The following is a 27,550-nucleotide window of genomic DNA, read 5'->3' as shown; positions in this document are numbered from 1 at the left end:
ATCACCTTTTATGTCTAAATCATATACTCATTTTGACCTTATTTTGATATATGATGTATGAGATGTTGATCTATGCTTAGTTCCTACTATATTATAAGCATTTATTACTGTGTCTTGTATAACTAATCTATTCCACTTATGTACCACTTTATTTCATAGTCAGTAGATTTGATGATTGTTGCTTTATAATATAGTTTTAGGTCTGTTATGGCCAGGTTATCTTCCTTTGCATCTTTTTTTTTTCATTAATTCCCTTAATATCCTTGACTTTTTGTTCTTCCAGATGATTTTACTATTATTCTTCTAGTTCCATAAAATAATTTTTGGCAGTTTGATTGATATGGAACTAAATAAGTAAATTAATTTAGGTACAATTATTATTTTTTATTATGTTAGCTTGACCTACCCACGAGGAAAATTGATATTTTCCCAATTGTTAAATCTCACTTATTAATGTGAAAAGTTTTATGATTGTGTTCATATAATTTGTGGGTTTGTCTTGGCAACTATACTCCCTTTGATTTTTTTTAAGGCATCAACAAGCACAAAAAAGAAAAATTCAAACTTCCAAGTTACTTTTTAGTTGTGGGATACTATGTCTTCTCCAAATAATAGATGGCAAAGTCAGGATGTTGTAAAATCATGCTCCTTCTGACTTGGTCTTAAAGCAAAAAAGCTGAGAAATTGATGAATCCAAATACATGAACCAATTTTTTAAAAAAAATTTGCTCTTTGGTGAGAAAACTGGGGTGCAGTAAGATAGAATGACTTAGTGGCCACTGGATAGAAATTTCATGAGTTTGGTAAAATGCTCTTATGGCAGTATTTCTTTTCATTCTACTCGTGAGAAAACTGTGCCCAGGCTAACTGGAATCCTTTCCTAAATGGAAACAGTATTCTGGGTCTGGATGAAAGGAAGCCTCTTAAAAGTCTCTCAAGTGGCTTAGGCTCTCCATTAAAATAATTCTCACCTTTCTGTTCTCCAAAAAATGGACATTGTATACGTTTAAAATGTTAGTTGTTATTTTCACATTTAAATAACCAAACAGCTTAGTGAAATAAATACCTTTGCAATACTTTGGTTTCTGAGGGAGGATTAACCAACTTTTCCCTTTTTTTTTTTTTTTTTTTGAGAAAACAATAATAGTTATAATTTCCATAGTTCTTACTATGTGCCAGATTCTGTGCTAAGTACTTTCCAAATATAATCCAATTTGATTCGTACAACAACTCTGAGATTTTGGTGTATGGGAGGACATGAATTGAGATAACTGAGACAGAAGTTAATTGACTTGCCCAAGATCACACTGAATGATTGCCAAGGTCACCAAAATAATAAGTGGTTAGCTCTGTCTCACTTAAATTCAGTTCAAGATCAAATCAAGATGTCACCCTTTTGATGACTTTGGTCCTCTTTGAGAAGGAAGGAAGAACAGCAGCAAATGCAAGAACTTGAGTCCCAACTCCAGCTCCAACATCCTTTCTGCTTCCTTTCATGCCAGTCTTCCTTCCCTACCTGTCTCAGAGTGATTGTGATGATTAATACCATACCTATGACTTTGCAAGGCCATACCTAGGCCCATCAAGCTGGCCCATCAGAAAATAGTCCTTTTGCATCCCTTGCCCCCCTAGCACTAGGACCCAAATTAGAATGGATCCAAAGAGAAGGAACTGACCGCGTCCTGTGGTCTTTCTCTCCCTTTAAAGTTAATGCTGGGAAAGGTGAGAGAGAGCCTGCAAGTTTTTCAGGCACGCCTTTGCCCATGGAGGACCTCACACTGAGTGAACAGAGCTGGATTCAGCACCGTGGGCAGAGCTGAAATCCTTCCCATTCCAAAAATCAGTCAGAGGGAGTTGGTTATAGGAGTGCCTCAGGAGTGGGCCTCTGACATGAGGATTCTCAGAAATGCTTGGATTCTTCTCATGTTTCTCTTGCCCACATTAAGAATGGTGGGGGTAATGTAATGCATTTGCATGCAACTTTATCACTTTTAAAAGTTTACAGTTTGCATTTCTCCCCCTTAAAGTTGTGGGGTTTCCAAAATATGACGTTGAATTTTAATTTTCCTTGGGGCTTTTGGGGAGCAGTCCGAGATTGCTTGTTCTATGGGAGAAAGACCATTTCTATTTGTGAGACACCTTAGCAAAGTAGAACAACGGAAAGATTGATGAACTTCCAAGTCACAAGGTGTTGTTGTTCAGCTATGTCTCATTCTCTCTGATCTCATTTGATGTTCTCTTGGTAAAGATACTGAAGCGTTTTGCCATTCCCTTCTCCAGCTCATTTTACAGATGAGAAACTGAGGCAAATGAGGGTAAGTGACTTGGCCAGGGTCACATAGCCAGTAAGTGTCTGAGGCTGGATTTGAATGCAGGAAGATGAGTCTTTTTGACTTCAGGTCTGGCACTCGATGCTCTGGGCCACCTAGCTGTCCCAGGTCACAAAGCCCCAGTGCAAATTTGGACTCTGATTCTTTGTGTGGCCAGGCCCTTCAGTTTCATTATGAATAAAATAAGGAAGTTGGACTAGATCAGGGCTTCTTAAGCTTTTTGTACTCATGACCCCTTTCCTCCTGAGAAATTTTTACACAATCCCGTCTGGATTCTAAGCCGAGAAGTTACTGTTAGCATTTGCTCATGCACTGCAAAGTGTGCGTATTGTGTGTTGAGAATCAAGACTGTTTGTTGTGCAATGCAACACAGGCAAGTATTGCCAGAAACATCTTAGATTTGGGTTTGAATTAATTTCTGGTTGTTGCATTCAGAAACCTTTTACTGTTGCCCAATTTTTCATGACCCCCATATTCAATTATGTGAACCTACTTGAGGTCACAACACAGTTTAAGAAGCTTTGGACCAGTAGACCTCTGTCATCCCTTCTGGACCTCTGATCTTTTTATCTCAACACTTAAATTTTCTGTTAATATGGAAATGGAAGGAGGAAATGTAATTTAGTGTGGGAGATAAGTTTGGAGAGGGAAGAGATTTGAGGTTTGGGGAGGCGCATACAGAAGAGATAACTGATGTATTTTAATTTACATTAGCAATTTAGTTATCAGTCACTTATACTTTAGTGTGAAAAAAGGATACCGAAGCAAATTTTTTAAATGAGGAGAAAAGTGATTAGCAGAACTCTGGATACCTGAAAGGGGAGGTACAAAGGGAAAAAGAGTTTCAAAAGGGTAGAGCCAAGTGAGAAAAATGACCTTTCCCTACTTTACAATGTCGCCTAAGGCTAGTCATGTAGACATGCATGGGGACCTCTCAGACTTAAATTGGGTCAGAAATCCTGTGGATATCCACAGAGACATAGCTCACTGATGCTGAGGCTCACTCTCCTCTCTTCTCTTTCTATACAGACCCATACATTCTCTGAAAAGTTCCATCTCATTCCTCATTAACATCACCCCAAGGTGTGGGAATTATTTACAATCTCAACCACTCAGGTTTACAGCAGCCCAGAAACATCAGAGAAGCATAGTTCTATTCCTGTGACATAGACGTTAGAATTATTTTTGTCCACAGCCGTGCACTCCTGGGAAGGAATATGCAGCATGCTTTAAAATCTGCATACATTTTCCAAGGCCGTCAGTGGATTTATTATGAATGATTAATATCTGCTAGCTGACACCAGGTAGAACTCTCTTATAGCTCTTTGGGAAATGTTTAGAGAGATCTCCTTCTGGCTCTTGGGCTGTAACTGTTTAGCTGTGCCATTCCTGACTTGTCCAAAAAGACCTGGTTACCATTCAAGGTGAGGTGTTGGCTAATTCCCATTCCAAGCACATCACCTTCACTTCTCTCCAGCCATGATTCTTCATCTTGCTTTTCATGAACTTGCTGTGGCGTCCCAGTTACTGGAAGGGAAAGGATTCTGCTTTTCATTCACAGAATGCTCCGTCTTGTACAAGAATCACAACCATAAACCCTTCAATCAAATTTATCTAGGAAGAATATCTCTTCCTGCAGAAATAGCAGGATAGATTGCACAGGAAGGATTCAGGTTATTTTTGAAACTTCTTGGAACATTGTTGAGAAATTTCTTAACCTGGGTTCCTAGAAATCTCTGGGAAAATCTCACCCACCATCAGGTTCACTAATCTGGGTTAAAGAGAATAAGTAATCAGACTGAGAGAGAAAGAAATTTCTTAGTGAACTAAGGAAAACTGCCTATTATATGATTGATGGAGTCCCCTTTAGGCCTAGATCTCAGTGTGAAACTGCAATACACCCAACCATGATTTTTCCCATCTTGATACTACTTTTGTACCAAGAGTCTAGACCAAAGCTTCTTAAATTGAGGATTTGTGATCTATATGGGATCAAAAACTTGAATGTGGGGATTGCAAAATTATATTTATTATCAGTAAATGTTGATTTATATACCTATTTTATTTTATTTATTGTTTCACTGAGGCAATTGGATTTAAGTGACTTGCCAAGGGTCATATAGCTAGGAAGTATTAAATGTCTGAGGCCACATTTGAACTCAGGTCCTCTTGACTTCAGGGCCAGTGCTCTATCCATTGCACCATTTAGCTTCCCCAACCTACTTTATAAATACTCTGTGATTGCATAAAAATTTCTTGTGTGAAATGGGGTCACAAGTGGAAAAAGTTGAAAAAGCCCTGTTCTAGACCATATAATTTCTCATTTAGTTACATAGACCAGAGGTATTAAACTCAGATAGAAATGAGGGTCACTAAATCTCTGCTGTCTGCATAGTGACTTAGAAAATCACGTTAATATCAATCATGTTTTACTGTGTCTTTATTTATTTTGCAAAATGCTTCTCAGTCACATTTTTATCTGGTTTGGGCATTGTACACGAGTGTTGTGAGCTGCAAGCAGCCAGTGGAACTTGTTTTGACACCTCTTGATGTCACGGATGTATGTTGTTTCAACAGGATGGAATATTTTCCCTCTTTAGATCTCAACACATCTATGAATCAGCAGGCAAGCCCTAGGGACTTGCCTTTGGCACATGGAAGTTTAGTGTTTTGTTTAGGTTCACATAGGAAATAAAAGTTAAGAGGACTTAAGCTCAGTTCTTCATGAATCTAAGTCTAGCACTCTATTCACTATGAAACATTACCTTTAGTTTAACATTGGTATTGTGTATTATTTTGATCATTTCATGAATATTAAGTAGATTATAAACACCTCAAGGATAAAGATTATGACTCATACTTTCTTGGTATTACACATAACACCCATTTATTTAATCAATCACTCATTTATTCAGCAGACATTTATTAAGCTCTTGCCATATGCAGAGCAAAGAAACAGTTCTTTAGAACATATAGGTTTATACGAACAGGAGACACACACTCATGGTCACTAATACTCGGGTAAATACATCAGGGAGTTACACCACAAAATGCTATATGAACTATGAGGACAAAGGTCATTACTGTAAAGACTGGTGAATGGCTTCAGGGAGCATTTGTGTGTGGCTTCAAGGTGATTTATCAGGTGAAGAGAGGAGAAAAGGCATTCTGGGGATCCGGGGACAGCATGAGCAAACATCTGGGTTAAGGAAAATAGAAGGCGATTTTGTTGGATAGAGGGCAGGTCATCCAGGCTGCCTGAAGTGTGAATGTGGAAGGAATAGAAAGAGGGAGATCGAAGCAGGGAAGCTGGTCCCAAGTTTTGTAGGACATTGAATTCAGGCAAAAGAGCTTGGACCATATGAGCAGACAACTGAAAACTACTAAAGATATTTGAGCAGAGGAATGCATTATTCTGGCAGCTATGGGCAAAGATGCACTGGACTAGGAAAAAAGGAAAGGCCTTTATTAGGATGATTACATCTAATATTTGTAAAAGGTAAGGAGAATCACTTCATTAAAAAAACAAAAACAAACAAACAAACAAAAAAAAAAAACAAGGAAATTGAGGTTTCTCTGTACACTAAGTAACACTTGCAAAGTCACAATTCAGTAACTCTAATTCGTGACAGATCTAGAACTTGGATCCCTTGCTTCTCGTCCTATTTGCCATACGTTCTCATTTTGCTTCTCAAACAGAAAAAAAAAAAACCCAGAACATTTTTTTCCCTCTGGGATATGGGGCTCAAGACCAATGAATGTTCTGTTCTCTTCTTATGAGTGAATTGTTAAAGCAAAGACTGAACACATATTAGTAATGCTTCTGGACATCAAAGGAACAGCTAAGTTAGGGGATCAATCTGTTAGATTCTGAATAGAATTTTCTCCTGGCAAGATAGGTCTCAGCCAAGTTAAAGGTTGTATTTGTATTTGGGGTTGCTTCTGACGAGCTCTTATTCACTCTCATTATTTTAATTCTGCTCTAACACTCTTCCTATTATGTTATCCTACTTTCCAATCAATGCCTTTGGAAACCCAATCTCAGGGAAGACAGTACTGTAGAAAGAGATACTGGCCCTTGAGTCCTGGCTTCAGCACCTACATAATCTGTAAAACGGATAATTTTATACTACCTAGATTGTTTTAAGGAAATAAATAAAAATTAATATAGTTATTTTGGCTTCAATAGAAGTCAAGCAGGTCACCTAGAAGAGCAGTGGACAGAGTACTGGGCAAGACCTGAGTTTAAATGTGACCTTAGACATTTGCTAGCTGTCACAGAGCTAGTCACTTAACCTTCAGTTTACTCATTTGTAAAATGGGCTGGAGAAGGAAAAGGTAAATCATTCCAAGTATCTCTGCCAGAAACACCCCGCATGGGGTCATGAAAAATTGGACATGACAGAACCACAATAAGAAGTTTGAAACTACTTGCATAAATCCATTCTATTGATGATTTTCATACTCATTATATAGCATTGGACAATGGGCTCAAGGACTCTTGAGATTAAGTCCCATCTGATTACAATTACATTGACTGAAATTCTGGGTGCCAAGGTGGAAGAAACCCTCTGAAGCTCCCCTCCCCCCAATTCCCTTCCAAACAACTGGAAAACCGCATCAGAATTGATTTAGGAGAAAGGAAGCAACTTATCAGCCATCAGGAAAGGTCTGTTCACTAAGACATGAGGGAAATGAGGTCCAAGAGCTGCAGTAACAGCAGTGGACAGGCTCCCAGCGGGAGGCCTGCAGCATTGCTCCAAGCCTGGGGCAACTCACCACCAGGCCCTACCTTCTTGCCAAGCAGCAGTCCTCTAGGGAAGTGAGCATTTTGTGCAGCACAGCAAAGCCCTAACCCAGGGATCTGCACCCCCAGCACAAGCCACCTGCAGGGCCAGCCCCAGAATGACCACGAGGGCAGCCCCAACTGCCCTGAATTGAGAGTGAGACCCCTGCCCTGAGGGTACCCGTAGAGAGGCCTTGTTTCCATGGCAACAGGGCTCTCCTCCTCCCAGAGCAAGCTAGCAGCTAAGACCCACACCCAAGGGAGCCCAACAAGGAGGTCTAAGGCCTAGAACGAGCCATAAGGGAAGATTACCCCCAGAGAAAGCAAGGAGAAAAGCCCTGAAGCTCAGTGAAAACCAGCAATAAGATCAGAACTCCAGTACATAAAGCTTGGGACAGTGCAGAACCAGAACCCAAATCTTACATAAAAACACGAACTCACAAAAAAAGTGAAGAAAAAATGAGCTAAAAACAACAAAAAAAGAATTTTTGACTATAGAAAGTTACTATGGTGATAGAGGACTGAGGACGTAAATTTAGAAGAGACAAAATAGATACATGCAAAGCCTCAAAAAAAAATGTAATTTTGCCTCAGGCCCAAAAGGATTCCTGGAAGATTTTTAAAAGGATTTTTTTTTTTTTAAATTAGAGAAATAGAAGAAAAATTGGGGAAAGAAGTGAGAATGAATGAGAAATATGAAAAAAAATTAGTCAACAGCATGGGAAAAGATATTTTAAAAAATTAATGAGGAAATAACTCTCTAAAAATGAAATTGGCCAAAAGGAAGTACAAAAACTCACTGAAGAGAATAATTCCTTAAAAATCATAATTGAACAAATAGAAACTAATGACTTTATGAGACATCAAGATTTTATAAAACAAAATTTAATTTTTTTAAATATAAGAAAATGTAAAAATTCTCATTGGAAAAACAACTGACCTAGAAAATAGAGACAGGAGAGATATTACAAGAATGACTTGACTATCTGTAAACCTTGATTAAAAAAAAAGCCTGATAAGCTGCTTTGATATATTAGGACCAAAGGGGAAAATCAAAATTGAAAGACTCCACCAATCACCACCTGAAAGCAATCTCAAAATGAAAAAGGCCAGGAACATAGTAGTCAAATTCCAGAGCTCACAGATCAAAGAAAAAGTATTGCAAGCAGCTAAATAGAAACATTTCAAATGACAATCTAAATTACACAAAATTTGGCTGCTTCCACATTAAAGAACCAGAAGACTTGGAATATGATATGTCAGAAGGCAAAAGAATTAGGATTACAATCAAGCATCACTTAGCAAAATTGAATATAATCTTTTAGAAGGAAGAATGGATATTTAACAAAATAGAGAACTTTCAAGCATTTCTAATTGAAAGACCAGAGCTGAATAAAAAACTAAACTCCAAATATAAGACTCAAGGAAAATATAAAAAAAGGTAAAAAAAGAAACATGAAAGAGAAAATGTAAGAAATTCAATAAGGTCAAACTGTTTACATTTCTATATGGCAAGATATTTGTAATGCTTAACAATTTTATTACTATAAGAGCAATTAGAAAGAATATATATGTATAATGATCATAATTTTCTCACAGGGTTGTGTAAGGGTCAAATGAGATGAGACATGTAAAGTACTTTGTAGACCTTAGCTGTATAAATATAAGTAATTATTATCTAAGTAGGTTTCATTCTAATTAGCATGACTACATTTTAACAATTTCCTCTTGAAAAACTAATTTGGTTAATGGCAATAGCAATCTGGTAAATGATAAACACAGAGATCCAAACTTTTGGAGTAAAAATTCATTATTTGATAAAAACTATTGGGAAAACTGGAAAACAGTATTACAGAAAGTAAGTATAGACCAACATCTCATACTCTGTTCCAAAATAAGGTAAAAATAGGTACATGATTTGATTGTGAAGGATGATACCATACACAAATCAGGAGATCATGGAATAGTTTATCTGTCAGATTTATGGAAAAGGAAAGAATTTAAGACCAAAGAAAATATAGGGAGTATTACAGAATATAAAATAGATCAATTTGGTTATATAAAATGAAAAAGTTTTCACACAAACAAAGCAATGCACCTAAGAATATAAGGAAAGCAGAAAACTGGCAATAATTTTTGCAACAAGTATCTCTGCTAAAGGTTCCATTTCTAACATATATGAAGAACTGAATCAAATTTATAAAAATACAATACATATATACATACGTATATATATTTACATATACAAATACAAATATAAAAATATAATTGGTAAGTGGTCAAGGGATATGGATGGGCAGTTTTCAGACAAAGAAATCAAAGCTATCTATAGTCACTTGAAAAAAATGCTCTTGAAATCACTATTGATCAGAGAAATTCAAATTAAAACAGCTCTAAGGTACCACCTTACATTTATCAGATTGGCTAATATGACCAAAAAGGAAAATATTGGATATTGGAAAGGTATAGGAAAGTTAGAATAATAACATATTGTTGTTGGAATTATAAACTCTGCCATGATCCAGTCATTCTGGAGGGCAATTTGGAACTATGTCCAAAGAGGTATAAAACAGTGCATACCCTTTGATCCAGTGATACTACTGTTAAGTCTGTATTTCTTTGGAATACCATGCATCTACCTATCCATCAATAGTATCCATCCATCTATCTATCTATCAATCTATCTATCTATCATCTATCTCTTAGCAGCTTTTTTTTTTTTTTTTTTTTTTTTTTTTTGTAGTAGCTTGAATTAGAAATTGAGGGAATGCTCATCAGTGTGGAAATGGCTAAACAAACTATAGCATATGATTGTAATGGAATATTATTGTGCTATAAGAAATGACAAGCAGGATGATTTCAGAAAAACCTACATGAACTAATGCATAGTGAAGTGAACAGAACTAGGTGAATGTTGTACACAGGAACAGTATTATTGTTTGACAAAAAAATTGTGAATGACTTAGGTCATTCTCAGTAATACCATGATCTGAGACCATCCCAAAAGACTGATGAAGCATACTATTTGGGAACAGAAAAAGAATTGATAGTGATTGAATACAGACTTGAATTGAATCCTATTTTTTACTTATTTTCATTTTTTTCTTTTATTTGAGTCTTCATGTACAAAATGACTAATATAGAAATGTTTTACATAATTGCACATATATAACCTATATCTAATTGCTTACTATCTCAGGGAATGAGAAGGGAGTCAAGAGAGAGGGAATTTGAAATTCAAAACTTTAAATAATGGAGAAAAATTATATTGGTTGGCTGACCCTGAGCTGATCACTTTAATTCATTGAGCTTGGGCACAGTCATTTGCCATCTCTGAGTCTTTTCTGTTAAAGAGGAGATGAACATATTGATCAACTGCCCAATTAATTCACAAGCATTTATTAAACAGCTACTGTGCCAAGCACTGGGAGCACAAAGACAAGTGAACAGTATTCTTTTTAGGTGCTAATTTTCAGTTAGGGAAACCAGTAAAGCACTAAAATGCTAACATATTTATGGTAAACACAAAATAATTTCATAAGTGAGGGAGGCTGCTGTGTGCTCCTAGTTAAAGAGATCAGAAGAAACCTCATGGCCCAGGCGGTGACTGAGCTGAGCCTTAAAAGTCTCTAGAGATTGTGGGAGACTGGGGTGGGGTGGGAGCTGTGGGGAGGCACCTGAGAAAAGAGTGTTTTCCCTGGCATGGGCAATAACTCATACTATATAGGCAGGGAGAAAAGAGATGAAGTGTTTTATATGGAACAAAACTTTTTGCTGGAAGATAGAATACATAAAGAAGAGTAATGAATGTGTAAAGGACCTGGAAACAGGAAATAAGGCTGTAGATTGATAGGATGAATTTATCCTAGAGGCAATTGGGAACCGGAGTTTTTGAGGTGGGAGTGGTGGTAGAGTGACCTAGCCAGATTTGTGTTGGAAATACGTTAAAAGAAATAGCAAGTTGTACAGAATACATTTGCAGTTTCATGTGCAATCATCTTTTAAAACATTATTATACTGTTATGAAAATTCTTTTTTATTTCATGAATTTAAAAAATAATAGAAAATTAAAATTTAAAATGTCATTTTGGTAGATGGGGGGGGGGAGTGGACTGGAGAATGGAGAGATGTGAGGAAGGGAGAGAGACTAATAAGGAAGAGATGAAGACTTTGACTTCACTCTGACTCACGTTTGTATTAATAAATCAGATCCCTCCTCACCCTGTTCTCAAAAACCTTGAGCTTCAAATTAAATGATTTACATATAAAGGGTGATACCATAAACAAATCAAGAGCACATGGAATAGTTAGTTTATCTGTCAGATTTATGGAAAAGGGAAGAATTTAAAACCAAAGATACAAGGAGCATTACAGAATATAAAATAGATCAATTTGGTTCTATAAAATGAAAAAGTTTTCACACAAACAAAGCAATGCACCTAAGAGTATAGGGAAAGCCCCCATATCAGTTTATGCAACAAAGTAGACAAATAACATTTTTAGAAGCTTCTCTCTGTCTCTGCCTCTACCTCTCTCTGTCTCTGAGTCTCTCTCTGTGTCTCTGTCTCTCCTCTCTCTCTCTCTCTGTCTCTCTCTCTCTCTCTCTCTGTCTCTCTCTCTCTCTGTCTCTCTCTCTCTCTGTCTCTGTCTCTCTCTCTCTCTGTCTCTTTTTCCTGTCTTTTTCTCTGTCTCTCTGTCTTTGTCTCTTTTTCTCTGCCTCTGTCTCAGAAAAAGGTCTCTGTCTCTCTTCTCTCTCTCTCTCTCTCTCTCTCTCTCTCTCTCTCTCTCTCTCTCTCTCTCTCTCTCTCTCTTTCTCTGTCTCTTTTTCTCTGTCTGTCTGTCTCTGTCTGTCTGTCTCTGTGTCTGTCTGTCTGTCTGTCTGTCTGTTTCTGTCTCTCTCTGTCTGTGTCAGAAAAAGGTCTTTTTCCAAGGAAAGATCTTTAAACTAAAATGGGCTTTTGTGACTTAGTGATAAGATCAACTCCATTCTGGGCTTACTAGTAATTGGTTGCAAAATTCTGGCACTATTTCCTCCTCATTTTCTTCTAAGACTTGCCTCTGCCAATCAAGGTAGAAACTCATTCATTCTTTGATGATCTGGGTTCTGACTCAGGTTTCTTCTGAATGTCTCATTGTATCCCTGTGAACTGGGTGGGAAGCATATCCCCATGCTCCTTAGAGACAGACCAGTAAATGTGGAGAGAAATGTTGGAGGGAGGAACATTATAGCTACTTTCCTAGTGGGCAAGGTCAGCAGTCACCCACCTAGGGGTGATGTGGGGAGCTTTAGGGAAGGTATTTCCCCTGCCCCAGCAAATTCTATCTTGATTTATTCATTTTTTGGCTAATTATTACCTTTTAAAATACAAATGCCACTGCAAGGAGGATAATAAACGATTGCACCTGAATATTTGAGACTTTATTTAGGATATGTTCTCCCATGTGCAGATCATGAATGGCTTTGAATGCTAGACAAAAGATTTTGAACTTTATTCAAGACGCAATAGGAAATCAATGAGGATTTTTTGGGGATGGGGTGGGAGGATAAGCAGTTAGCTTGAAAATCCTGTGCGCTATATTGAAAGAGAACTCCAAGTATGCCTAAATAAACTGAAGGAAGAAGAAAAATACTCTTTCATGTAGAACTAACCATAGGTTTAGAGCAGGGGTGTGCTGGTAAATGGTTAACAAATCAGCTTGTCCCCCAACCCACAAAAAAAGTATCATAACGTGCTTTAATTTTAATCTGCATGATTCACTTGTTCTCCATTACTTTCTTAAATCTAGACAATCCACAATACCATAATTCAATCCTTGAGTTGTTGTGTTTGTTGATTTCCAAAATGTAAATGTTCACACTGAAAAATTTAACAATCAGCTCACCTGCCTAGTTCCAGCATACAGCTGGGAGCAATCTGGGGGATCCACTTTTCTTGAGAATTTTTTGCTTGACTTTATAAGATTTTTGCCTAAATAAAAAGCTTCCTCTATGCATACCATCCCTAATCCAAATCCTTTTTTCTACCTTGCCACCAAGTTTTTGGATTTAGGTAGTAAAAATAGAAATTACACAGCCACTTAACCTTGAAGCAGCTGCATAAACTGGAGAGAGTCGTTTCTCTGGTCTTTTGTTTCATCGTTGGTAAAGAAGATAGATTAAAGTTGTCCCTTTCAATAATTCTGCAATTCTCAGGAATATGCGACTAGATGGTAGGATAGTTGAATAGAGTAGAGAGAAAAAAACAGATTTGGAAATGGAAAGGATATTAGGGGCCTTCAAGTTCAATCTCTTCATTTTACATAAGGAAACTGAGACAGAATGAGGAAGTGATCTATACAAAGTCAAATGACTATTAAGTGTCTGAGGCAGGATTCAAACTCAGGCCTTCCGGATACCCAATCTAGTGCTCTAGCTACTGTACTACCTAATCGCCCAAATTAAAGTGAAGGGTGGGAATGTGGACTTGTTAATGTCCAAGGTCTCTTCCAGCTCCAAATCTATTATCCTATTGTTATTAAATTCACTCTGTGAAATAGATGTTATTATCACTATTTTACAGATAAGGAAACTGAGTCTGAGAGAACTGTGGGAAAATTTTTGGTTCTGAATCAAGTATAATACTCACACAGGATTCTCTTTAAATCAAACTTTTATTTCATAAAAGTGGGTGTGCTAAAAAGCGTGGGTAACCAATTGGCAATTAGGGTTAGGGAGAAGAAACTTATATACCATAATTTTGGTTCTAAGTCATATTAGAAATACTGTCTCCTAAAAACAGAATCTTTTTCAGATAGTAGCTTAGCCACAGAATCTGTTAAAAATAAAATTAGTCAAAACAGCAACTTTGTTACCTGGGTTCAAGGAATAGTTTACTGGGCAAGTGGTCCTCCTGTGAGCCCAACAAGTCTAAATATAATTATATTAATGATTTTAGAAAATGATTATGTTAGTAATTTTTATAAGCTAGCCTAGGACCCAGGTCAGAATTCAGCATGTCACCTACAAGAGAATAAGTGACCTGCCCAGATTAAACACGTTAGTAAATATCTGCATTTTGAACAGCACTAGTGGTATTATACTCAAATACAAAAAATTCTTTATAGGTGGCATATTGACTTAGAAAATCACAAATTAGCATTGTCTTCATTGTATTGTGTTGTATTTTTATTTTGTGAAGCATTTCCCAATTATATTTTAATCTAGTTTGAGCCATGAGTTTGACACTTCTGTATTACACTTCCTTACCTGACTGTCTCTGGTAGAATGTAAAGTCCTTAAGGAGAGGGGTTTTTCCTTTTTTCTTTGTATCTCCCCTGTCTTACACCAGTGTTTTGCAACTACTAGGTTTAATTGCTTCTTGAGCTGAATTATCCAAAGTGCTAGGTCAGAAGAGGTCTAGGCTGCATCTTGTCCTTCCAATTTACTATCTCAGTAACCTTCCCTGAAACTCTTGGTACCACAAGCAGCTTCCTAGGATTTATCTACTAAATTATAGTGGACAAAAGGGAGAGGGAAGATAGAACCAAGAGTCCCACAGCTTAGGAAACCTTATGTCAGAATGGGACAAAATACGCTGAGTATTTTCCCCTGGCTTCCTCTTGTTTCCACAATAAATATTTAATAAAAACCAGTTATGCTCAAGACACTGAAAAGAATTTTAAAAAAGGCACAGCCTTCGTCATTGTGTTTAACCATCCCAATACTTAGATTTGAGGGGTTAGTCACCTGGTTTCTAACCATGTAAGAAGATAATAGCCTTCCCCTAAAAACCCTCAATGACTTAGCAGAGGGAGAATTCAGTTCTGATAGCTCTGGCTATCCAGAGGGCAGGTAAATTTGTGTATTTTTACCCAGAATCTTAATGATCACAAGTTTCCCTTGATATTCAGATGCCCAGAACTAATATTCAAATGTGTAACCCAGGAAAAGCCAGCAGGAGCTGGTTTGGTGATTTGAAGTAGATAATTTCTAATATCTTCAATGTGGGAATGCCAAGGTGAAGGGTATATTCTTTGTGTGATGTTCTACATCTTCTATGGGTTTGGCTTTTTTTCCCTACATGTGTTTTTTTTTCCCCTTACTCCAGTACATAGGCTGTGTTGAAGTGCTGCAGTCGATGAGATCCTTGGATTTTGGCATGAGAACCCAAGTTACAAGGTAAGACCATGGCATGGCAACGAACCTTATTGCCATAGTTGAAACTTAAAATTGCTTTTGGCTGAGCATCTTTACAGGGAATAAGTTATTACTTTTTGCTTCTAGTTCCTTTGTGGGTTTTCGGAGATTTGGGGGAAGGTATCCTAGTTAAATATTTAACAAACTTAGTTGAAGAGAGCAATAACCTCAAGTTTTCTTATAACCTGGTAACCCACTCCCAGTGCTCATTCAATTATCACATTTCAGCTTGAGTCTTAGGTGTCCAGTGTCTGCTCCCTGGAACATCTTTGTTGGACATTCTGGAATAGTCTCCTTCTAGTAGTTCTGCTTCTGTGTTTCCAAGTCACTTGCAAAGGTTTCTAGGTAATTCTGCTAAAATCTGCTAGTAACAAGACTCAGTATAATGTAGTGCAACTTCCCAAATTTGCTTTTCCAATAATTAGTTCATATGGTAAGAATTAAGTTAATTGTATGGATCTAATCCTATTGACATGAAAGTTAGAAGAAGAACAAATTAGGAACCAACAATTCACCTGAAACTTCAGAGAATTTCAGTTTTTTATATACTACTTGCTCTTTCTATCTTTACTCAAGCTCTGTGCTATCCAGAGACTAAAGGAAGAACATCTTATTTGGAAAACTAGCCCTCCCTTTGCTTAATATTATCAGATAGGGACTTCAAGTTGGTGAAGGATATGATTTAATTTATAATTCTTAAAATTATTAATGCAATTTATATGTAAAAAATCTAATCTAAGTTTGGAAACTTATTATTAAAACATATTCAAGTCTATATTTCCCATCAGACACATTTGGAAGCCAAATGAACACACGCACACACACACACATTCATATATCCTAACTCTTATAATTCTAACAGACAAAACTTGTTGCTTTTTCAGTCTACCACAAACCATTAAATTTTATAACAGCTTTTACATTTTTGTTTTATCCTCTTCTTTTTAGGATATATATATGCATATATATATCATCTTCATATCATCTTGAAGGAATGAGGTACTTTAAGGATACCTAATCTTATACATGAATATATAACTATTGGCAAGGGGATTGCAAGCCTAAGAATTAATTTACTTAGTTGCTTAGGATATGGAGTTGACCATGGATTCATAGTAAAGCAATAAGATTTTACAGTATTAATCTACTAGTTAAAGAGTTAGCACTAATGAGATCAACCAAATCATTTCCAGTGGAGCAGTAATGAATTGAACCAGCTACGCCCAGAGAAAGAACTCTGGGTGATGACTAAAAACCATTACATTGAATTCCCAATCCCTATATTTATGCCCACCTGCATTTTTTATTTCCTTCACAAGCTAATTGTACAATATTTCAGAGTCTGATTCTTTTTGTACAGCAAAATAACAGTTTGGTCATGTATATTTATTGTGTATCTAATTTATATTTTAATATATTTAACATCTACTGGTCATCCTGCCATCTGGGGCAGGGGGTGGGGGTAAGAGGTGAAAAATTGGAACAAGAGGTTTGGCAATTGTTAATGCTGTAAAGTTACTCATACATATAACCTGTAAATAAAAGGCTATTAAATAAAAAAAAAAAAATAAAGAGTTAGCACTGCAGTGACAAATTTCCACTGTTTATTTGCCCTGGTTATAGAAATGTGTTATGAAAGGAAAAAGAGGGACATGATTACAACAATATCAAGTCTTTCCCTTCAGGCGACAATCATAATCTGACATGATCTGACATAAATTAAAACAGAGGATAAACTCCTTTAAAACTCTGCTCGATTCCAGGCAAGAGTCATAGTAAACAGCAAATTCCATAATATTCACAGGGCCTCATATTCCTGCTCAGAATTAACCAGATGAGGACATTTCCTGCTTGGAAAAGAAATTGCACCATAGGGAAACTGAGTCAAGAGGCTCCTACTTTCACAAGATTGTCTCCTCAAGTTTTCCTATTTTCAGATATCCATCTGTAGCAGTTCTCAGACCACACTCCCTTTGGACAGCAAATGCTTTACAACAATTCGGACAATCATACTTGAAATCAAAATTTAGAATAGTATCAGATTATAGTCTCATAAGATTTTACCTCAAAAAGTAAAATTTCATTAATTACAGCTTCAGCTCAGGTTATAATTATTTTTGCTTATGTTTCAATAATAGTTAACAAGGAGCATACATAAGGACATTTCATTTGTCATTTATTTATAAATTAAGAATAATCACATTCTGGAGTCTTATATATGCAGCAAATACATGATAGTTGACTCCAAATTTCTAAAAAAATCTGCCTATTCTAAGTCTACAGACTAACAGATTGCCTATTAATTTGTAGCACAAAATAAAATCTTTGAATCTAAAATCTATTGTTATTAAATTGGCTTAAAGATTCAATACATACTACTCATTAGCATATATGATTTCATCATTTTCATCAGGGATAGTCAAATAATTTCAGATGAAACTTGCCCTTTGCTATAAGGAAACTTATAAATTTCCTCTCTTTTCTGGATGTTATCCTAGTTTCTCCAACTTCAATATTTTAGGATTTTATAACACATTGTCAGAAAGACTGATCAAATCATATGACTGTGCCCAAGCAAAAAGTCCCAAGGAACTTCATAGATAAGAATAACTTAAAGAGACGTTGTTACTTTTTCTCCCAACAGTAAGTCATCAGTATTATCTTTGTTTTTGTTTTTGTTTTTTTGGCTTTTTGCTTTTTGCTGAGGCAATTGGGGTTAAATGACTAGCCCAGTGTCACACAGCTAGGAAGTGTTAAGTGTCTGAGATCAGATTTGAATTCAGGTCCTCCTGACTGCAGGCTGGTGCTCCATCTACTGCACTACCTAGATGCCCCAGTATTATCTATTTTTAAAGCAAATATATCCCATTAAACATTTAATGATTTTCAAACATTTTTCCACATTCTTTTAAAGACTCAATTCATCATCTAATGTAAGGTATTATTATTATTATCTACTTTACAGATTAGGAAACTGAGCTTAACAAAGGTAAATTAACTTGCTTTAAATTATGCAGCTAATAAATTGGTAAAAGAAGCACAAAAAAACACTGAAAAGACTAACACTTTAAAAAACAAAATTGATCTAAGGGTAAAAAGAGCCACAAAAATTCATTGAAAAAAAAAAGCTTCTTAAAAATCATAACTGATCAAATGAAAAAAGATACAAAGGCTCATTGACAAGAAATTTAAAAAAAATTAGAATTGGACAAATGGAGGCTCATGACTTTATGAGACATCAAGAAACAATAAAACAAAGTCAAACAAATGAAAACATAGAGAAAAATGTGAAGTCTCATTGGAAAATGAAGTGACCTAGAAAATAGATTGAGAAGAGATAATTTAAATATTATTTGACTCCCTAAAAGCCATAATAAAAAAAAAAAGTCTAGACATCATAGTTCAAGAAATTATTGAGGAGCACTGCCTGATATCTTAGATCCAGAAGAAATGGAAAAAATCCTCTGATCACCTCCTGAAAAATATCCCCAAATGAAAACTCCTAAGGAAATTATAGTCAAATTCCAGAGTTCCTAGGAGCTCTGGACAAAATACTATGAGAAACAAGAAAAAAAATTCAAATATTATAGAGTCAGGATTCCAAGATCTAAAGCTTCCATGGTAAAAGATCAGAGGATTTAGAATATGATATTTTAAAAGGTAAAGAAGCTAGGCATTACAACCAAAAATTCCAGCAGAATTGAATGTAATCCTTCAGGGAAGAAAATAGATTTTTAATGAAAGAGAGGACTCCCAAGTATTCCTGATTGAAAAAAAAAAAAAAAAAACAGAGCTAGTTGTGGAGGTCTGCAAGTTTTTGGAGCTCCAAGGTGGTGTTACCTACACAGAGATGCAATCACTGCTCTCCTAGTGGATACTCTGGTCTTCCCCTAAGAAGACCCTCATTCTCCTATATTTGCAAACACAGCGGTCTTCTTGGCCTTGGAGCTTTAATTCGGCACCCTGGTCTCCTGTGGCTATAAGTGCTAGTGTTCCTCTCTGCCTTGGAATTGAGACCTGGGCTCCTGCTCCCATGTAACCAGCCATACACACTCTTCTCTGCGCTAGAACTGTGACCCAGAACCATCCCGGGTAATAGAGTTGCCCAAAATTTCCAGTGATACCCAGTTCTAGTAAAGGGTCCCTCATAGCTCCTTTCTGAGCACTGTCAAACCTCCTTATGTCTCTGGCTGGGAGCTCTGGGAGCTGCCACAGTCGCTTCCAAAATCTGCTGCTGGTTCTATCCACCCAGGTCTCACCCCTCCTGCCAACGTCCTAAATTGTCCCAGGTTAGAAAAATGTCCCACCCTGACCTTTGGTTGGCTTTGCTGCTTTAAAATTCAATTTGAAGTGTTATTTTAAGGCTGTTTGGAGAGGAATGTTGGGAGAATTTCCAGTGAGGTAGCTTTTGTAGGTTCTAATGGCCTCATTTTTAAGAGGGAAATAGAAGCAGAGAGGCAAGATGGGCTAGAAGCCCCAAGTCCCATTGCCTGGAAGTACCAGAGGCAAGATTCCAATCCAAACTGTGTTGTCCTTCAGACCAGTACTCTTTCCACCTCTACGGCTCTACATCTGAAAATAAAACAAAAATTGGCTGCTGAGAATGAGTGATCAAAAAGAAATGGAGTTCCCTGAAGCAAGAGCTTCATTTCCCTGAGAGGACTGGACTGAATGTTGTTCTAGCAAAAAGCTAAAAGAAGCTTTTGTACCTCTTAACTCTGTGTCCAGATGGGGAAAAATATACCTTTCTCAGTGGTGGTAGAACAGCACAAGCCAGCTGATGTGCCTTAGGTCTAAGAAACGCAAGAGGAAGGCAGTGTTAGCCTTTGGCTCAAAAAACTTGGCTGGGTCAAGCTTGGACCCCTAACTTGGTTGTCATGAGAAATGCTTCCCTATCACTCAGTCAACATTTATTAAGCATCTATGATGTGCCAGGCACTGTGGAGTTACAAGAAAAGGCAAAGGACAATTTCTCTTCTCAAGGAGCTCGTGGTCCAATAGGACGACAATTTTATTTTATTTTTTTTTTATTTTATTTTATTTTTATTTAATAGCCTTTTATTTACAGGATATATACATGGGTAACTTTACAGCATTAACAATTGCCAAACCTCTTGTTCCAATTTTTCACCTCTTACCCCCCCCCCCCCCCCCCTAGATGGCAGGATGACCAGTAGATGTTAAATATATTAAAATATAAATTAGATACACAATAAGTATACATGACCAAAACGTTATTTTGCTGTACAAAAAGAATCAGACTCTGAAATATTGTACAATTAGCTTGTGAAGGAAATCAAAAATGCAGGTGTGCATAAATATAGGGATTGGGAATTCAATGTAATGGTTTTTAGTCATCTCCCAGAGTTCTTTTTCTGGGTATAGCTAGTTCAGTTCATTACTGCTCCATTAGAAATGATTTGGTTGATCTCGTTGCTGAGGATGGCCTGATCCATCAGAACTGGTCATCATCTAGTATTGTTGTTGAAGTATATAATGATCTCCTGGTCCTGCTCATTTCACTCAGCATCAGTTCGTGTAAGTCTCTCCAGGCCTTTCTGAAATCATCCTGTTGGTCATTTCTTACAGAACAGTAATATTCCATAATTTTCATATACCACAATTTATTCAGCCATTCTCCAACTGATGGACATCCATTCAGTTTCCAGTTTCTAGCCACTACAAAAAGGGCTGCCACAAACATTTGTGCACATACAGGTCCCTTTCCCTTCTTTATAATCTCTTTGGGATATAATCCCAGTAGTAACACTGCTGGATCAAAGGGTATGCACAGTTTGATAACTTTTTGAGCATAGTTCCAAACTACTCTCCAAAATGGTTGGATTCGTTCACAACTCCACCAACAATGAATCAATAGGACGACAATTTTAAAACAACACTTTACAAACAGGACAGATGAGAGGTGATCAGCAGAGAGTGTGAGGAAGGGCTTCTTGTACAAGATGGGATTCTAGCTAGGACCTGAAGGAAGTCAGGGACAAGAGTAATCCCAGGCATGGGGGGATGTGTTTGGCATTGGGAGGTGGAGGTTAGCAAGAAGACCAGTGTTACTAGATTTTAGAATATGTGGTGGTGGTGGTGGGGCTGGAGAGTAAGGGGTAGGGGTCCAAGACAGGAAATGTGGGGAGGGGCCAAGTTTTGAAGGGTATTATAAGCCAAACAGGATTTTTGGTTTAACCCTGGGAGTGATAGGTAGCCACAGCCAATGGAGGTTATCAAACAGAAAAATGGGAGGGTGCCATGGTTAAACCTGCACTTTGGGAAGATCACTTATTAAGTACATACTGTATTCCAGGAGCTATGTAGGTTTTAGAGAGACAAAAAATGAAAAATAAGTGGCCTTTGCCCTCAAAGAGCTTATGGGCTTTTGGAAGAAAATATTATATATATCATCACCAGAATTTAATATACATTGTCAGACCAGCCACCTTATTAGATTTTTTTGCTTGATTGTTTTTCCTTATCACAAATGAAGGTTTAATTTAGAGGAAGATAAAGAAACAATATTTTTCAAGATGACACTGATGTAATAACAAAAGGTATCAATAAAACTTATTTTCTAAAATCATTATTAAAAACAGAAAGTAATCCTTTCAAGATATTCTGTATATTGTTGGTGCAAGGGGACCCCTAATCACTCTCATATTAATCTGTCCACTTCCTCTCAAAATTGCTTAAAATTTTTAATATATACTCAGTAATCAAAATAGACAAGCTGATAGTTGGATTGACCAAACCTTGGAGAAACCAGTCACAAACCAGAACTTCTGCTGGAGCTATGGGGACTGCCGGGCACTAGTAGCCTAGCATTAATCAAGTTTGCCTTATTCATGAAATTGCAGATTCCTACTTCTATAAAGTAAAATTGGGATCTGTTAGATAATGGTCTAGGATTATTCCCTATTAAGATAGGGCATTGGATTCATCCTGTCTTGCTTAACATAAGAGCCTGCATATGGTAACCTATTTATCTTTCTTTTTCAAAAGAGTCAAGAGAGAGACAGACAGCGACAGACAGAGAGACAGAGACAGAGACAGAGAGAGAGACAGAGACAGAGACAGAGACAGAAAGAGACAAGAGTCAGAGAGAGAGCACTGTGCTTTTCTCACTCTGCTGCTATGGACAGTAAGCAGTCTGTTTTGGTTATTTGGGTATGAGGTAAAGAGGCAAAGAAGCAGAGATCATAATTCAGAGGATATTGTAATTGGACTAATTTCCTGTTTGTAATGTTATTGCTCCTTAGCAATGACTCTGCAAATTTAATTCGCTATCTTGAAATTTTAATTCTTTGGCTTCAGTAAGACATTAAGGAGAGTTCTTTGGAGATGAATACATGCTTGTGTGTGTGTGTGTGTGTGTGTGTGTGTGTGTGTAGCCCTCACCTGCAAAACAGTTACAGGAGTACATGAACTACAGGATATTTATATAAGAATCTGTGAATTTCCAGATATTTACCAAAACTTCAAATTTTTATTTGGGAAAAGTATTTTGAAATGGATAAATACATAATTATAGAAGCAATAGGACTAAGGGGTACTGTTCAGAGAGTCATGCTGGGAATCAAGACAAACTGGGTTCACATCCTATTTCTGACACCTGTCGGCAATGTGACCTAGAGCAAGACACTCAATGTCTGAGAGCTCCTGGCAGCTCTCTAAGACTTTAGGTTGTAAAGAAAGTGCTGAGTCAAGGGGTTTTCCTTCCCAAGAGCTCCCTTTCCCATTGAAATCATAAATCTGGTCCTTATCCCTATAATTAAAGATTAAATATCTGAATATTTTTATAACCCCCACTGCAACTCCTGTTCATTTTGAATTTGGATAACCTGTCTTTAAATTAACCAATGACTGTGTACGAGGATGTGCATTTGTTTATTAATGTATGTCTGGGCTCAGATGGGTATGCTTATCTACAGGCAAATTGGATGAAAGGAGGTATATAATATATGAACATGTTCCTGTTCTAGCTCATGATAGGTCAGAGTAGGTCATGGTGGATAGGATTGGCCACATTTAAGCATCACAGAAGTTTTCTCTTGTATATTTGTTATGTATGACCCTTTGGAAGTCATTTAACCAATATGGATTTCTTTATCTATAAAATGAGGAAGATTGAAATTATTGAACAATGCAATGGTTTTGGAACCAAAAGATCTTGATTTAAATTCCACCTCTGATACTTACTGTGTCATCTTGGACAAATCATTTAATCTCTTTAGACCTCAGCTTCCTCTTTTGTAAAATGGGAATATTGGGTTAGATGGTTCCTTAAGATCCTTTCCAAAGCTAAATCCATGATCCCATATGATTCCTTTAAATTTTAAATCTTTGATGTTAAGTATACAGTACACAAAATTTTAAATCTTCGATCTTAAATATACAAAACACATATAGGGACACATGAATCAAAATATGTAAGTTGAATGGATAATTTTTACCTTTCACTGCTTTGCTACTCATTGGTTCATTATTTCAGTTCCTAAGACCCAGACCTCTTTTCTTGGTCATTTGACGTAAGACAGAAATCTGATATTTTTAGTTAAAAACTGTCTTTATACTTGTCTTGAGAATTTTTCAGCAAGATGTTTTAACATGTCTTTTTTCAAAAATCTATGCTAATCACATAGTGATAGTTTTTATGGTTTTCCAATTTTGAGGGGCTCTATTAGAATGCAAAAAAGGGGTCAAGTGTTACAAAGGATATTATGAAAGGTAATTTTATCTTTTTGCCTAGCATAATAACAGAGTTGGAATTTAATAAACATTTGTTAAATGATTGAGCTTAGAAGGGTTTATTTGATATTTTGTTATGTTAAAGTCTATTCTAGCTAACTTTGTTTCATGTGATTAAAGGTAGATAGAATAGAAGGGGAAAGAAGGGTAGATTTTCTGAACTAGACGAATCTTCCCTATCTCTTCTTTAATCTTCAACTTCTCCCTATCTACTAGTTCCTTCACTACCATTTCAAATATGTTCAAGTCTCCTCTCTTCTTTAAAAATAAAGCTTCAGCAGAGGATCCTACATTTGTCTCTATACTCTTTTTCAGCAGTCTCATGAATTTAGGGTTCATCTTTATGTCAAAGATCTGTATATCTAGTCCCAGACTCTCCCCTAAGCTTCCATCCCACACCACTAGTTGTCAATTGAGTATTTCAAACTGGATATCCTGGAGATATTTCAAACTCATTCTCTCTAAAACTGAACTCTTTATCATTCCTTTTATTATTTCCCTAAATTCTCCCTTCTTTGAAACTTCCCTATTTTTGTCGAAGGCAGCATTAGCTTTCCAAGCACCTAGATTCATAATTTGGGTATAATCCTTACCTCTTCATGCTCTCTCACTCCATTTATACGGTCAGTTGCCAAATCTTGTTCCTTCAATCTTCACAATAACTTATATCCCATTTCTTTTTCTCTATCTACACAGCTTACCACTTTCATCATTTTCAGCCAAGATATAGTAGCAGATTCCTAATTGGTATCCCTGCTTCAAGTCTCTCATCACACCTACACATTGCTGCTAAAGTAATTTTCCTTTAGCACAAATCGAATCACATGTCTCTCCTGCTCAATCAATTCTAATGACTTCTTATTGCCTCTAAGATAAAGTATAAGTTTCTCTGTTTAGCTTTTAAAATCCTGTAAAAGCTTGCCACCAAATATTACAATCTCATTGGATGGTACTCCCCCTCCCCTACTCTGTGCTGGCCTTTTTTTTTCCTTCTGTTCTTCACATCCAACACCACCCAACACCACATTTCTCATGCTTGAAATTCATTTTCCCCTCACTTTTGCTTCATAGAGTTCTCACCTTTTTAGATGAAGGTCCAGCACTATCTTTCCCAATCCCTCCTCCTCCAACTACTAGGGCCCTCTCTCCCCAAATCCTTTATATTGAACTACTTTATGTACATTTTTATTTATTCACTTTGTATTTATGCAATATATTTATATATTTACTTGTCTCCCTCATGAGAAAGTAAGCCTCTTGCCAGTAGGAATGGTTTTATTCTTTATACTTGTAGCCCCAATACCTGCAACTGTGACCAGCATATAGTAGGTACTTCTTAAATACTTATTGATTGATGGATTTTTCTCAATGACAGGAAATCAGCACTAAACTCACTAAGATTGACAGCTCTTATTGGCTTTAGACCACAGTTTGCATCATCCTATTTACTCCTATTTTTGTGCATACCCATTATGTGTGGTTTCTGAAACAGCCTAGGCAACAGAGACCCCTTGAACCTGGTACCCCTTCCCAATTCTAATAACAGACCAGAGGAGAAGGATTCGGGACCAGAGACAAGGCCACAATTGCGCTCTCTACCATTATTACTTACCAGTTGGATCCCAAACGTGTCAGGAGTTTCTTGCTCCCTGACTTCATTAAACACCCCAGACGAGGTTCTTGGACAATGAGTTTCCACTTGTTGAAACTGTTTTTGGCCACTGTCACTGCGCCCATCACTGTAGTGGTGATGCTCCGGGAGAATCTCCTACCCTTAGCTGAAAAATCCTCCTTGCAGTGCCCTAGCCTGACAGTAGGACCTAGAGAGAATACCTGGAAATCTTCAATGTGGCCAGTTTATCTGAGAATTGGTACAGACAATCCACATAAATGAAGAGCAGACCTTTGTCAGGGCTTTTCAGTGATGGCTTCCTGGTAGTCATCCTCCCCAAGCCCCAAATGAACGAAACAAGACCTCTAAGGTTCAAGACAAGTTATGGCCAGGCTGGCCCCAGCCTGGGTCATTGGGATGAGGGAGCTCTGTACTGTAGGGCCTGACTTGAGGGACATTTCTGGGTCACAGATCTAGAACTATAATTATTAATTAGACTTCTTTTTCTTCATATTTTTTGCTGAGGCACTTGGGGTTAAATGACTTGCCCAGGGTCACACAGCCAGGAAGTGTTAAGTGTCTGAGGTCAGATTTGAACTCAGGTCCTCCTGACTTCAGGGCTGGTGCTCTATTGAATGTGCCACCTAGCTGCCCCCAACTAGACTCCTTTAAAGATAGCTCCTTCCTCCAGAAGTCCAGAATGCTGACCATCCTTTTAAGAGGAAACACTCCATGATAAACCTCTGTTGGTTTAGCATGCTTTGTTAGAAGAGGTCCTGGTTCCTATTTCTGACCTTCTTACCACTCTTTTCAGTACCAACCCAGCCTCATTATTTAAACATCTAACCTCATCTAGCCTCTATCCCAGTTAATCTTGTCAAGCAGTTTGGACAAGTCTAATTTGGACAATCATTAATTAATTGAGTGTTTTTAAAAACAAGAAAGTAATACGAGAGAAACAATAGCAACATATGCTTTGAGAAAATTAAATGGAGTAGTTCTTCAATGTATTGATAGCATCAACATGTTCCCAGCCCTTCTTACTGCCCAGAATCAGGAAGGAATACAAAGCAGTGGCTCATTGCATTAAATATATACTCTGGAAATCTGATGTTTAATTTCCTTTAAGGGGCAAAGCTGGATTTTTTCAAAACCCTAATTATGTCCTACCAAAACTTATGCAAACATTGCAAAGAAGAAAAGGATTTTCTTTCTCATTTTGACTGTCATATCAGTAGCTAGCTCTGAATCTGAACAGATACTATTGCTTTCCATTCAATGCTCTTTTTGAACTATCATTTCTGGAAGTATGAAAAGATATGGTTTCATAAAATTCTGTGAGGCTGTCTGGGAATTTTCCTCAACCTCCAGACTTCTTTTTTTTCTTTTGAGATTGGGTCTCTCAATTTCACTCAAGGTAAAAGTATCATGGGGCCACTGATAACCCACTACTGATCATCATGGGAGCTTTGATCTACTCTGTTTCTGACCCAGATTAGCTCCTCCCTCAGTTCCTTCTTAGGCATCTTGGTGACATTTACCCCCCAAGGGTTCCCCATGCTGATGCTGAAATTAATATGGACATTGTATCTCCTAGAGGGATCCTGCAGCTCAGAACTCCCAAACTCAGGCAATCCACCAACCTCAGCCTCCAGGAGCAGGGATTACAGGCATTCTCTACCACACGAAGTCCTCAAAGCAAAGTTTTTTGAATTTTTTTTTAAAGTATAGTTCCACTTTGTGGAGGAGCCATTTAATGAGCTTCTTTATCTCTTCTGTAGTGGTACACAACTACACTTAGGCAAATAAGGCTGTACAGATTTGTATCATGGATAGCACTGAAGATTCCAAAGCCCCAGAGATCACATGGGTTCTGACAGAAGTGCATGTGG

General features: G+C 37.1%; 1 protein-coding gene across 5 annotated transcripts in view; it reads left to right on the top strand.

Annotated features, from left to right (window-relative positions):
- SHC4 (SHC adaptor protein 4) overlaps nucleotides 1-27,550 on the top strand; it is a 165,524-nt gene that overhangs the window by 25,213 nt on the left and 112,761 nt on the right. For all 5 annotated transcript variants that reach the window (XM_031955164.1, XM_031955163.1, XM_031955166.1 and 2 more), the window contains exon 3: nucleotides 15,204-15,274. In XM_031955164.1, the coding sequence (XP_031811024.1) occupies nucleotides 15,204-15,274 (71 nt within the window). The remainder of the gene's footprint in view (nucleotides 1-15,203; nucleotides 15,275-27,550) is intronic.

This window comes from Sarcophilus harrisii, chromosome 2 (assembly GCF_902635505.1).
Source record: "Sarcophilus harrisii chromosome 2, mSarHar1.11, whole genome shotgun sequence".
Classification (NCBI taxonomy): Eukaryota; Metazoa; Chordata; class Mammalia; order Dasyuromorphia; family Dasyuridae; genus Sarcophilus; species Sarcophilus harrisii.
This window is presented reverse-complemented; position numbering and strand designations above follow the sequence as displayed.